This window comes from Lissotriton helveticus, chromosome 4_1 (genome assembly GCF_964261635.1).
Source record: "Lissotriton helveticus chromosome 4_1, aLisHel1.1, whole genome shotgun sequence".
Lineage (NCBI taxonomy): Eukaryota > Metazoa > Chordata > Amphibia > Caudata > Salamandridae > Lissotriton > Lissotriton helveticus.
This window is the reverse complement of record NC_136063.1, coordinates 420147626-420162679: the sequence shown is the minus strand read 5'-3', so window position 1 is coordinate 420162679 and position 15054 is coordinate 420147626. Positions and strand designations below refer to the sequence as shown.

The 15054-nt window shown below is 44.2% G+C and overlaps 1 protein-coding gene across 4 annotated transcripts in view; it reads left to right on the top strand.

Annotated features, from left to right (window-relative positions):
• The window catches only part of VPS13B (vacuolar protein sorting 13 homolog B), a 3181000-nt gene that overhangs the window by 1907440 nt on the left and 1258506 nt on the right, over window positions 1–15054 (top strand). For all 4 annotated transcript variants that reach the window (XM_078686964.1, XM_078686965.1, XM_078686963.1 and 1 more), the window contains exon 31: window positions 3658–3861. In XM_078686964.1, the coding sequence (XP_078543090.1) occupies window positions 3658–3861 (204 nt within the window). The remainder of the gene's footprint in view (window positions 1–3657; window positions 3862–15054) is intronic.

Sequence of the window (15054 nt, the reverse complement as noted above, 5' to 3'; positions counted from 1 at the left end):
GGAGGTCTTCTCAATCTCAATACTTCTGCTGGTGCCACCTCATTACCTGATTGCTCTCTGCAGATGTCTTCCCCTTTGGAACTTTTCTAAGGATCTGACATTCATATTATGCTTTCTGTCCTGACGGCTTGTTTTCTATGTGTATGTGTTTCCTATTTCGTTCTATGTTATAAAATGTATATTTAATGACGACTCGGTAATGAACAAACCACATTAGCCACATAATTTGCAAGGACAATCAACCGTATCTTCTTACTGCCTGTCTTGGTACACAAGACGTTTAGGAGATACACAAGACGTTTTTCAATGAGAACGCGATGTATCTGATATTTCAAACATCACCAGCCCCTTGGAGAAGGCAAACCTCTTTCGAATCCACTGGAAATCCAGGTCCCTCCATCATCCATGCCTCTAGGCCCCGTTGTGATCAGTCGTGTTACATGTGCAAATCCATGGCTTTACCGCCTCACTTCATGGCAGTAGGACATGTAACCCGAAACTCTCCTGCAGAGCCCCAAATGGCAGGACACACTTTGGTAACCTGAATGTATCGGAGCAGGGGATTTCCCTTGTAAATCATCCCCCGGTATAAATAACCTGTGGCTGAAGCTTTCTAAGGCAGCAGGAATTAGCAAGATTTCATTGCTGTGTTAATTTGTGTTCTGGGGATTGTGCCAGGACAGGAATGGATATGGCTTGGAAACAAAAAGGCTGAGGGTATTTTGCATGACATTTGTAGCTTTGTATCGGATTGCAAGACACTCTACTGCACTGTGAGTTTAAAAATCCTTACCTTCGTGAGCTATGGTCGCCGGGCAGGAAACTGCTAACAGATGAAAGCATGAGTGCCAACGTTATGATTGTTTTACCTCTCATCATATCTGCGTATGTTTTAGAGTCTGGTCTGGGAAAGAGCTGGCGTTAATGTTTGATTAAATAATGATTGTTCAATGTGATGAAGTAACTTTTTAGCCTGAAGGAACAAAAAACAGAAACTTGGTGTTTTGAAATTTATGAGCCCTGCTGCTTTTTGGTTTGGACCCCCCAGGTTAATCATGTTCTAGACCCTGAAGCCATGTATGCATGCCCAGCATGTGCATAAGGTGAGCCACTCAGGAGACGGCAGGGTGCAGTTAAGAGTACTGTGTAGCTGCAGCAAGCTGCAAGAACAGTGCTCTGTCTGGAGGGATGGCGCCATGGCCAGCAAAAATCCTTTTTTTGAGTTTGGTGCTAATGATTCTTGCACCATTCTTAGGTGCCTGTGGTAAAAGTCATCCTTCCTTGACTACATTGAGATGACGTGTTAATAAACACACTGGAGTATCTCATTCACCGACTCAATTTGGACATGAGGAAACATTTGTCCTAATTTTCAGAATATATTCAGGGATTTCTCTCAGGTGTATTAGAGTGTGTAATGTTTTTTTCCCCCTGTCTGTTATCTAAAGAGCTAGAGGCTGTTATGTTTGTAATTTTTGCGATAGCTGCTCTTAACGATAAATAGGTAAATTGTTAAGGTGAAAATTGCAAAAAGAAGATACGGTGAAGGCAAACATAGTGATTTAAGCATACAGTTACAGGAGACTCAAGTATACTGGATCAGCGGTTCTTAACCTGTGGTCCGTACACTGCACTGGGGTGATTAAATAGCACTTTAAAATCCCTGGAGTGCCCGCCTCGGAGTTATTTCTGTGAGCAACACAATTTTATGTGAGATTCCACTCTCATGGATGGAGGCACTTACACTTTGATGGTCTGCGGTGAAGAGTGCAAGCAAGTGTTTGGGCCTAGCACAGTATTTTCATCAGTGATGTTGTCATTTAAAATGTTGCAATGATGTTATCATTGATGTCGTAATAGCAGGGCATGGCGAAGGTGCGAGTTATAATTACTTGAAGGCATGAGTTATAATTCCTTAAGATAACTATAACTGGTGAAATTAAGTGGTTTTGTTAATTTTAAACAGCATTTGTGAACTGATATTTCCACCTAACTGTAGCGTCCCTTTAACCTTTGTTTTTTTCTGTGAATTTCTAGTTTTTTTTCAATGTAAAGTAATATTTCATTTTCAAACGTAAAGCTAACCCCACCACTGGCTTGCAAACCCCCGCCATGCACAGCATCCAGCTGTGTGCAGCATTAGGTTGGCCTCAAGGCCTGTGGCCAACCCTCCTCCGCAGACAGTCCCACCTGCTGTGAATGGCCCTTAACCATGAGCATTGTGAGGGTTAATGGCACGGCATCTCCACCGACCAGGACCTTCCTCTAACCATCTGCATGCACCAAACCCACTCCATTATTTATTTATGGGGGGGGGGTGGGTCTGTGAATCTGCGGATCTGGAGTGACACCCAGGGGTGTCGAGCTGGGAGTTGCTGTGGATCCATGTAACCCACAAAACCCATTTATAAAAAAAAATGTAACCCCACGAGGGGAGCCCAGGGAGTCGGGGTAAACGGATTTACACCAAATCACAAAAAGCACTCTTTCCTTACCAAGATCTAGCTTTCTGCTAGATGTATTGTACATCTGTTCAGCGGTTTGGGGTGTAGTGGTGTCTAAAGTTCCTCTGGAAAAATTAATGGAGATAATACATTTGGGACCCCCTTTTTCTTTGCCCCTGCTTGACGGATCAACTCAAAACCTTGGAGCTGAAATTACTATTTTTTTTAAGTTTCATGATGATTCATCAGACATGGACAAAGTTATAAGGAAATCAAAAAAGGCATTTCCTATGGAAACATGATCATAACTGCCCAGTGTGTGTGTATGTGTATATATATATATATATATATATATAACGAAGACGCCATTCACCACACCTTTCTTCCAAAGGAATAACGAGAGTAAGCCCAAGTTTTCGTGCTAATTCCTCGGTGATTTATTATTCAATTACACCAGCCATATATATATATATATATGTATATATATATATATATATATATATATATATATATATATATATATATATATATACCCACACACATACATAATGTAAAAACGTTCTGCTGTAAATTTGAAGGCAATTGAACTTGCCAGCTACTAATTGAGTTGGTATTCATGGCTTGATTAGTGGGAGCGGCAGGAGTACAGAAATCATAATATAGTATGGATGATGGATGGCCTCAACTGAATTACTAAAAAGAGAGAGCATGCATTACGAGCAAAAAGACAAAGTAAAATGCTGATGCGCACTTTTTAAAATATTTGTGAGTATTGTTTTGAGATTCAAATCGTAGGTAGAAATCGCTTAGATTGGGGTCCTTGGATTCCAGTAATAATTCAGCACGAGTCCCCCGAATCCAGTGATGAAGAAGTAGGAGTTCACAGAAATCACAAGATTAAGAACCGCTGTACAAGATAATTATGTTCTAGTTATTAAATGGTTTATTTTATCAGTGTGCATATGTAAGATTGACTTTTTTGTTGTTTTTGTTTTTAATCTTTCCTTAACCTTAGTGGCAGTATTCTTTAACATCTAGTGTTGAATGTCAAATAAAATGGTGCCTCTACCCTTTCCAGGTAGGGTTAACAACACCTTTAAAATACATACATATTAAAAAAGTCTTAAAGCTTTCACTTAATTGTGAACATTGCTCAATACTGCAAAGACTTGTTGAAATGATGTTAATCATGAAACATGTATTTCCTTTTCAGGAGAGCTATGAATTTGGGAATACTACGTGACCCAGGTTCAGAAGTTGAGGACAGACAATACCAAATAGACTTGCAGTCCATCAATATAGGTACTGCCCAGTGGGATCAGCTTAAACCCGAAAAAGATAGCAGCAAAGGTGGGGCACTGACGGAAAGTGAACGAAACTCCCAGAATCCAGCTCTGGAGTGGAACATGGCTAGCAGGTAGGCAATAATGACTAGGTCATTTTGTAAGTTTCATAGCTAGCTAGAAAACATTATTTTATATCGAAAAATGTTTTACATACTTTTGTTATTCCTTTTTTTATTTTTTGGGTTCGGATTGTTTGTTATTGGGTTGTAGCTAAACATATCTAGTCAATAAATGATGTTAATCCCTCTAACACTTGAAAGGAGGCTATGTTCAAACCTGTAATAAACAAATAGTAGGCAAGTATTTCCAGGCCCACCCATTCTGGGAATGTCTCTGCTTAATATTGAAACACAGACTCAGTTCTGTTGCTCCCTTATGTCTGTCACAGTCCTTTCAGTAAGTGTTTTTTACATTTGCCGCCACCACTGCTAGAGTGTTGTTGTTCTATATATTCACTTTCCTTCATTGAGAAATCTTGTTTTACTCTTAATTATCCCCACCAATCTCATATTATGAATTTAAGTTGCATTAGAACTCTCCTATTGAATTACATCCTCTTGTACTTCACTAATTCTCTCCGTGAAACATTTGTGCATTATAAATGTTTACATGTTTGAACCTTTCTTCATTGCATTTTTGACTACCATTATCCTTCTGACGATGTAGGTTTGAGAACAGTACTCAGTGAACTAGATGTACTAATATTAGGACTGCTGATTTCCTAATTGCGATTCTCTTCGAATCACAATTAGGAAATCGGTGTTCCCAATGTATGAAACTCTTTTGAGTTTCATAAGCGATTCCTAGTGGATCGCAATTAGACCTACCTCATGCATATTAATGAGGTAGGTCACAATTTGCGACACATTAGGAGTCACAGCCATCACAGGAGTCGTGGCCTGCTGAGGTCAGCAGACCACCGTATTTGTGATTGCTTTTTAAAAGGGATGCATTTAAGAAGAAAAAATGAAACTTTGCAGTTTCATTTTTTAAGAGTAGGCAGTGGTCCGTTGGAACAATCCCTGCTCCTAAAAAATATTTTTATTTGCATTCTCAAAGGGGACGAGGTCCCGAGGGGACCACTTACTCTTTGCGAATGGGTTAGAACCAGTTGTAAACTGGTGGTAAAGTATTACAGGTTTGAGCCCTTAATTCAGTCGCAAAACTGTAATACATACCATACCTATTGGGTATTTGGAAAGACGCCCTAAACATGCCCCTTCCAAATACCGAACCCCAAATGCAAAATGTGATTCGATAACAAGTTACCGAATCGCATTTTGTATTAAAAAAAAAACATTTTACAGTCCCAAACTGACCAATTCTGCGAATAATTCAATTTGTGACCGGAAAAATACTTTGTACATCTGTCCTTTAGTTCCACATGAGAACCATATACAATTTCTTCAACAAACTAACTTGATAAATGTCTTTTTGGTGAAACTAGCCTGTCAAAGAAGTCAGTTTGGTGAAAAACCAAATTGATGCCTCCTCAACCCATATCGTAAATATATAACAAATTACAGATCCAGTATAAAATCCAGTCTGTTGATGTTAAAATAAAGGCTTCCGGCAATACACCTAAAAGAGGAAATAGACGTTTTTGCGGAAAATAATGGAAAAGTGGGGGTACAGAATAGGAAGCAGAGAGACCGAGAATAGAAGAATCAACGGAGGAAGGCAACTGAACAGAGTAATGTGAAATGAGGTAATGGAGAGGGATTAACAAGGAAAGGGGAATGATTAAAGAGAATGAAAAATGACGTAGAAAGTGAGACTTGGAGAGTGAGGAAAGGTGAGAAGGAGCTGAATGAAAGAGGAAATGAAGAGCAGTCAGCAGAACAGAAGCAGCTGATAGAAGGGGCTGTCGTATTGAGTAATAGGGCATTAGGGTGAAGATAAAAAAACAGGGTGAGAAAGATCCCCCAAAGAATGAAAAAGCCTAGTGGATGACGTGTTTTGAAGGGTTTAAGTTGACAGAGTCTATTCAACCAAATTCACAAAGATTTCCAGAAGGTGCTTCACCACTGTTGCGCACAGAGATAACTCAGCATCCCATTTTATGTCTGACAGAAGAAACCCCCACTGACTAGGCAAGTGTATTTCAAGTACAATGCAAATTACTTATTTAATTCAAATGCAGATGGATCCAAGAGATGGCCACTACTGGTGTTCATTGTTAGTCTGCACCGCTAGCTGTATCTCTTCTTGTGTGCTGCAACATTCCTCTTGCTCTACCCATGTGGGTATTGTATTATACTAGCAGCCCGCCCCAGCGTTGCCTGGGGCAGAAGGGGGCTGGGGGCAGCATTTCCGGATTGCGGCAGCGTCGCCCCGACATTGCCCAGACCGCCTCCCGCCTCCGCCTCCCGCCTTGCCTTTGCCTTTGTCTTACCTGAGCCGCCGCTCTTCCCCGTGCTCCGGACTTCACCGCCACTCCTCGCTGCTCGTCACCGCTTTTGCTGCTCCTCTGGCTTTTATATCCTAAATGCATGATTCTGTACTTACTTCTAAAGCACTCCTTGGATGTTGAGGAAAAACGCAAAGTCCAGTACTGGCCAAAGACAGTACTGGTCAATCAGATCTCTTCCACCTTTGGAACACTGGATGAGTCCTCCAAACCTGGTGGGGAATGATAGCTGCATGATCAGCGGACACAAGCATATGTTCTCATTGTAGCTTCCCCAGAACGATTTGAGCCACTCCAGGTAAATGTATATGAGCCTAAGAAGGTGATCCTTAAGCTATGCAGATTCACGTAGGACGAGAGGAATGGTGCTGCAGTCAATGATAGAAGAAATGCAACTGTGACAAAGAGGGCTGGTGAGCCACCTCCTCTCACCCACCAAATCAACCGCATTCAGGAGCGGGACAGAGAAGTTGAATGTGCAGACTCTCAGTTCGAGCATGGACTTTGAAAGCCTTGCACAATGTCAGCCTCCCCCTTTTCCACATATGTGGATTCCCTCAGCCATGCATACTTGTATGCCTCACACGACCATACGTTATACAAAAGTGTGCAGGCACCATCCTTATATGTCACAGACAGGATGGAGGCAAAGGTTTTTAGCTACGGGAGTCTGACTGGAAATTTATATTGGTACGCCTTTAAGCTTTTCCCCAAAATTATTCCATGTTACAAGGGCTATCTCCTCTTTATGATTACCGTGCCGCCACCTCCAGTCTGTCCTAGGCTGATTAGAGGCAGCAAGATTCAGTGAACTCATTGAACTTGAACAGTTCCAGTGTCTTTTTTTATATTTTTATTGTATTTATGGTAGAAAAAACAAGATTCTGTCTTTAAGTTGGAATAGCGGAATGGTCTGTATTGGTTTTTTTACTTATGGAAGGGTGCCATTAGCTTGTGAATTGCAAGTGGTTGAAAAGGGATTGGAGTCTGATTAGAACACTGAATGAGAGGACCTTTTGTTTGATGATTTAGGATGTAAGGGGTACAAGACTGGTTAACTGTTTGGCTTACAGTTAATAAGCTCTGTAGGAGAAGTAACCAGAAAGTGTCACTGTCCAGCAGTGTCTTGTTACATCTGCGCCTATTGACCAGAAGATGTTTTCCTGGTATTTTGTGACTGAATTGAGGCATTAAAATGCACGTAGGATGTAAACTAAGTTAGTAACTTGATTATTTGATATGCATTCGTTTGTGTCAATGGTAGCCTTGTGTATTGTACATTTTTGTGGAATAAATGCATAGGCTATTGGGTGAGCAGGTCACTTGACCCCCCACAATGAAGTGGTCTATTCTGTAGGACTTGCATGGAGCCGCCCTCTGTTGACGATCTGCGTATGGCATATATGCTACTGCCAGTTTGTGAATCAGCTCCAGAGGGTGAAATGTGAATGGTTGCTTGAACACAGGTTTCCAGATGTTCAAGGTTGGTGTTACCCAGTCTTCTTTCATCTGTGCTCCCTGCCATTAGTGTATGAGACTTTAGCCGATAGTTCACCTCTGTAGTTTTCTTGCAAAAAGAGATTGAATTCCAGTAGACATTTGTTTATAATTACTTGTGACCTACTGTATGTCTAGATCTATAACGTGAAATTTGACTTTTCTGTAATGCAGGCATTGATATCCAAGATCATTTGGATCCTTGCCACGCTGTTCCATCAGCCCTTTTCCTAAATTGCCCACATCTCTGCTATCCAAGCACAGTTACAAGAAGGCGGAATCCTCCCATATCTTTTATAACAGTACTTATTTACTTGTATAGTTTTTTATTGTTAAACGTTTGTGATTGAGTCTGTCATTTATTTTAGAGGTTTCCATTTAATGATGTGTTTATACGTTGAAAGGAAGATTTTAAGGGGTATTATAGTTGTGGTGACTCCAATTAGAGGTACTTGCTTGTTCTGCTGAGTGAGTGTGTTTCCAATTAGGAGCCTGAGCTTGTTCTTTGGGAGCTATCATTAGGTCTTTACTGGTCCACATTTGGAGATAGGTTTCTGGTATCTGTTCCTTTTGACAGTGTGTTATTTGCCTGATGTGAAAGTTCATTTTTAAAGTTTTTTTGTAATTCTTCCTGTATTTACTTGGCAGCCGTATTTGCAGCATCTGGGCTTGTTTTGTGATCTGCGGAAGCGTTGTGTTGGGAGTAATATAAAGGCAGGAGTTTGCTCAGTCTTGATTGCTGCCTGGGTTCAAACGTAGCTCTTTGCCTGCAAGCTGTGCTCTAATGGGATAATATGCCCTGCGAAACAGTTAAAAATATGCAACGGTGGTACAGTATTGCACGCACCTGTTCGCAGACACGCTCCTCCTTACCTTGCTAAAAGGTCATCCAAAGTGACATTTATTAATATTTGAGGTTTGACTTTATTGATTGATGAAATATTGTTTTTTTACAGTTCTTAGTAAATCCAGAAATTGCAGCCGTGGACATTGAATTAGGCAATGCCACAGGTTTCTGCATTATTTTCCCTTCATAAGAATGACTGTCTGCCGCCACTGGCTTGCGTGGTCGATGTGTACAGGTTGAAGTATCAGATGCCTGCAGATGGAAAGGCTGAGTGGAGGGCTATGCCGATCACAGCTGCTTTTGTGACATCCTCGGGTGGATGAGGTAGGGCATCTTGCCTATTATTGATCAAAGATGAAGCAAGACTGGAGCCTCTGTATCTGCATATGTCCTGTTTAATGTGCTGTCCCAATGTACGTAGACAGCGTCTTGATGAAGTAGGCGTGTGTCCTCCGAATGAAACTCCAAAGTTCTCTAATTACTACATTTGAGACTAAATTCTGAAGAAAGATGGCGTTGTCGAATGACTACATAGGGGCCCTGAAACAATTTCTTTAATAAGAGCTACTTACATCAATGAAAATCACCCTTAATACTAATATTATTACAGTTGTGTAACAATAGTTCCTGCAGCCCCTGCGATGCGCCATCCCCCCCCCCCCCATGGCACTGTGCACGGGCGGCGGGTCCCTGGCCTGAGAGCGCCTAACTGGGTCTAGAGTGTGGGTTGGCCCCCTCCATGAACTTTGCTGGGGCTGCCCCCTCAAGTTACTTTATGCAACTGTATTATTAGTGATGTAATAGTGACTACATCAGACAGGATTAAAATAGTGGCCACCATATGCAAGATCACAAGCAGTAATCATCACAGTGCGGGGTTGTCAGTAGTAATGTAAAAAGAGGCTTTGCCAGTTTGGAATGCCTCTACCTGGATAGTGCTCTCTTGAGGTTATTCTGGCTTTATGAAAGGCACGACAAATTGTGCCTTTTCTGAAGAATATGAGATATTAGTACAAATACACCTAAAGCCATCACATTTCTGAGGCTGACTCCGTGGTTGTCCTGAGGACGACGTGACTAGATGAAATTATTTAACACATATTTCCAAGTCAAAACGTCAACATGATATTTGGACTTATCCTGTTTTGCAATTTAAAATTATTTGTAGCTCACTTAGCCTGGCTTTGTAATGTCTTCATATGTATATAATTGTACATATTACACATATTTTACTTTGTACGAGCAGTGCGCCGACATCTACTATTCATGGAGCAACTTGTATGTTGTTTACACAGTGATGGTAACTATTGTAGTCAATATATGATTCACCCAACAGGTAGAATTACCAGTATTATAATCAGTGTATATTTTAATTTGATTGCATTCGTTTTGCTAAAGTGATTTATCACATAATCAGGATCCTTCTAAGTTCCAGAGTATTTATATAAGTAGATTTATATACATTATTTTGAACGAAATCCAACAGAACCGTTGTTGATTGTACCGTTTTTTAACATAGACAAAGTCCTTTAATGATTGGAACTGTAATCTTGCCATGTTGAACTCTGCAAGCTAGATATAAGAAGTCCGCATATGTCGGCATTATGTGCATATTCAACCAGTGTGCAGAGCTAGTAACTGTTGCTTCAGTGCAAACACATCCCAGGTGGGCTCCCTTTCATCCAGACACAGAACTAAACACAAAGCTTATGAGCGCTGGTGAATACTTCTGTGCTTATCTTATATAGTGTCTGAACTAAACTTTCAAATGTACTTATACAAAATAAGAAATTCTTGATACTTTGCCAGCATCAATTAACGGCGGGATTAATGGTTGGATTTACTTTATTCACAGCAGGCTTCAGCTTTGAACTGCTATCTGTGTGATGTATAGCAGTTGCATAAGGGAGCTCCTGCAACAGCAAGTGTCAGTGGTATTTCATGAGTTAGTTACTTCTAGTAACTGTTCTGTTTTGTATTCTACTACAACATTAATCATGATTAACTGTGTTGATTTCAGTGCATCATTTTTGAAAAACAAAGATAAAAAAATACATGCCTGGGCCCTAGTCAGAAGGCCACTGCAGCTTGCGGCACCCATTTCCGGTACGAATTACAGTGCCAAACCAGCTACTAACCATCACACACCTACAAGTGTGACAATTCAGACTTATTCCAGATCCCCAAAGCTTTAAGAATGGCTTGGGCGGGATGTATTAGTCACTTTTTTTTTGTTGAAATTATTTTTATTGGCATTTTGAAACAACGTGACACAATGACACATAGAGACTCAAAATAAGTTAGGCACCGTAGTATGGCAACAGAAACATTCGAGAGTACATCCTTAACACAGGAGCAGTCTATTTTACAAACCAAAGCATGGGTGGTCAACCAAGTGTGGAGTTTGACAGTGCTATTCCGAGTCAGAGCTAGTGCTGTCCGTATCAGAAGGTGGGTCGCAAATGTTCCCCCTGTATTTATTCCATGCCCCCCAGACCCTACTCCATTTCTTGGGACAACCTCTATTTCACTGCCCGTTCTGCAATCATCGCTGCATCCATATCTTGCCTCCAGGCCGATATTGAAGGCGACACCCCCCCTCCCCACCTCTGTGCTATATTCCGCTTCGCCACCATCATACCTAGTGTCATCCAGTTCTTCCCATACCGTGTAAGATCGTTGGGCTCCCAAATGTTCATAAGGCAACGCTTAGGAGCAGGCAATATGGAGAGTCCCTCAGACTGTGACATGGTGCGCATTACTTGAACCCAGTAGTGTGCAATGTGGGGGCATTCCCATATCGTGTGGTAGAAGCTACCTATTTCCCCACATCCCCTCAGGCAGTATGGGTGTGTGATTCTTTTCATCTTGTGTAGTGCATCCCTCGTGTAGTATGATCTGTGAAGTATACGGAGTTGTACCAAGCGAAGACGCGAGGGGATACCTATTTCTTTCGGAGACGAAGTGGCCTCCTGCCACTCTGAATCGTCGATGTCACCGCAGTCGTGCGTCCATTTCTTCCGCAGGGCCTCTAGAGGGTCGGGTAAGTTGTTTACCAGTTTCCTATAGGTTAGAGATGTCGCCTTCGAGGGCATAAAGTCAGTCAGGAGCCTGTCTTCTAGCGGGGACGCCTCAGGGACATCCGTCCCGGACCTGAACGCCGCTGTTAACGCATGGCGCACCTGTGCGTACCTAAAACGTTCTGTCAGCGCCAAGTCATATTGTTGTTGCAGTGCCTCGAAAGGCAGCACCTGCCCCTTCTGCCACAGATCTCCAATGGTCGAGATTCCGATAGTATCCCAATCGAAGCCCTTGGAGTGCCTCAGCCGTCCCAGCTGTCTTATGTCCCACAACGGGGTCATCTGCGTCATCACGCCCTGCCATTTCAGCCTGCTCAGCCCCCCATGCCACACTGTGAGCGTGTGACGTAGCGGTCCGATCTTTATGGTGACCAGTGTTTTATCGTACAGGGGGGCGAGCATACCAGAGAACCCCAACTGTGCCCTGTCTGCCTTTAGAGCCGGTTCAGACTGGGGGAGATGCAGCCATTGATTGATGATCTTCAACTGCGACGCCCAGTAGTAAAGGTGGACGTCTGGGAGCGCTATGCCTCCATCGTACCAGCCGCGCGTAAGCTTGGTCTGCGCTATACGGGCAGGTCTAGCGCCCCATAGTAGTACCGAGACGTTTGCTGCAATGGTTTTGAAGTACGCATGGGGGACAGGGTAGGGTGTGTTTTCTAAAACGTAGAGGAAGCGGGGCAGGGCCATCATTTTGAACAGGGCCGCTTTACCCAACAGCGTCAGCGGCAGTGATGCCCAGTGTCGGATGTCACGCTTGAGGCGGTCAAGAGGGGGCTGTAGATTATGGGACCGGAAAACATCAGGGTCAGCCGTGACGTATATTCCTAAGTATTTAAACCCGGCATCGGAGATCCGCAGCGGGCAAGTATCCGGCAAGCATGGTGCGGGACTGCGCAGTATGTATAAGGTGGACTTGGACCAGTTGATCGAGTAACCTGAAGCTCGTCCGTATGCCGTGCAAACGTCTAGTAATGTGTTAATCGAGCGCTTGGGAGAGGTGAGGTATAATAAAACATTGTCGGCGTAGAGGGAAATTTTATCTTCCCATTCATTCGTCCAGCGCATACCACTGATCGTGGGTTCCCACCTTATCCATTCGGCCAGGGGTTCGAGGACCATGGCAAACAATAAGGGGGATAGTGGGCAGCCCTGGCGCGTGCCCCTAAACAACGGAAAGTCTGCCGAGATGTGGCCATTAGCGGCTACATGCGCCATCGGTCGTGCATATAGCAACCGGATCCAGGAGCAGAACTTTGGGCCGAAACCAAAATGACGTAGCACAGCAAATAGAAAGGGCCAGTGGACCGTGTCGAACGCCATTTGAGCGTCGAGGGATAATATCACCGCATGTTCTAAAAGATGCTGTGCGCGCGCCAGTGCCCCGTGTACTCTACGCAAGTTAAGCGCCGTGTTCCTGCCCGGCATGAAGCCGGATTGGTCCTTATGTATAAGCTTGGGCAAATGGGACGTGAGGCGTTGTGCCAACAGTTTCGCGAGTATTTTAGCCTCCGCGTTGATGAGGGAAATTGGGCGGTACGACGTACAGAGGTCAGCTGGTTTCCCTGGTTTTAGGATTGCCACAATCGTGGCCGTGCGTTGATCTGACGGGAGCTCCCCTGCCTCTAAGCTTTCCGCGAACATACGCAGCAAGTGTGGCGCAAGCGTGTCCGCATGTTGCTTGTATAGGTCAACTGGTATTCCATTGGGTCCCAGTGCCTTACCCGTCTGCAGGGCTCTAATCGCCAGTCGTACCTCATCGGTCGTTAAGTCTGCGTCCAAGGCCTGAGACTCTTCCTCTGTCAGCGACGGCATCTTAAGATCTCTAATGTAGGTGTATGCCTCGTCCTCCGTGATTGTGGACTTCGACGCGTACACCGTTTCGTAGTGACGAGTTAGCGCGTGTACTATCGTAGCGGGATCTCTAATGGGGTCCCCTCCCTCTATCGCCAGTTGTGCTATCCACCTGTCTTGCCTGTCACGTCTGTCCAGCCAAGCCAGTAACTTGCCCGCTTTGTCGCCCATCTCGTAAATTTTGTGTCTCGTGGCCGATAGTTGCAGCTTGACTTCCTCGGTCAGGTGTGTTTTATGACGATGTTGTGCTATTTGCAAAGTGTGTGCTGTAGTGGGGTTTGGGTCTGCCGCATGTCTCGCCTCTGCCCCAGCCACCTCCGTCTCCAGAGCCAACAATTCCGCCCGCCCCTCCCGCCTAAGCACTGTAATGGAGACTATTGCATGCCCCCGAAGTACTGTTTTGTAGGCCTCCCACAGAGTGGCAGCAGAAGACACCGAGCCCGTATTGTCTCGGAAGTACTGTTTGGTTCCTACCCTCAGCTCCTTCCTGATCTTAGGATTATGGAGGTAAACAGCGCGAATTGGATAAATCCGACGCCGTGTGGGTTGGTGATGTGCGTAGGTAAGTAGTAGTGGTGAGTGATCGGAAATACCGCGCAGCCGTATTTCTACCTTGGACACAGTATCCGGACCACCCGGCGAGCCAAGGAAATAGTCAAGCCTAGTGAGAGTGTTGTGGACGCTGGAGTGATATGTGTACTGTTGTTCCTGGGGGTTGTATTTCCTCCAGAGGTCTTCCAGTCCCATAGCAGTCAGGAAGCCCTCCAGTCGTGTCGCGCCAGCTGGTGCCAATTTCGGGGGGACCCTATCCAGTCGACTATCAGCTACCAAATTAAAATCACCCCAGAGAAGCAAATCTCCCTCAGGGAGCCCAAGTATGAAAGTACTAAGATCTGTTAGGGCCATCGCTTGTAATGCAGGTGGGATGTAGACAGAGACGATGTTAATGGGTTTTCCCTCCCACTGTGCGTGTATAGCGGCAAACCTACCCGCCGTATCTGACCTGGCAGACTGTATGAAGAGGGGGAATTGTTTTTTCACTAGAACGCCGACTCCCCGGGACCCAGAGGTGAACTCAGAGTGGGCCACCATCTTAAAACCCCACCTGTCCATGGCTTTCGTGGCCGTGCCAGTGAGATGCGTCTCCTGTAGGAGGATGACTGCTGCCCCTTCCCTTTTAATGCTTTTCAGGACCAGACCCCGCTTGATTCTGTCCCCCAGGCCCCGGACATTCCAGGAGAGTATCGATATAGAAGGTGTCATAGTTGCCCCAGCTCCCCGCGGAATTGTGTGTGCGTCAACCCCCATCATCTTGGATCAGTGTAGCAACTCGACAAATAATTGTTTCTGTGGTTCCAAACAGCATGCCTCTACGTGTAATTCGGTGTATCACAATAACAAAAAACATAACGAACAATAGAAAACTTACCCCCCTTCCCTCCCCCCTCCCTGCCTCCCTGCTTTGCGGACTCCAAACTGCCCGCCACCCCAACTCAGCAGAGTGCTTACGATCCCCATCAAGAAACAACGTTGCTTACAAGAGCAAAGGGGGGGTGAGAGTCCAAGGAGGACCAAG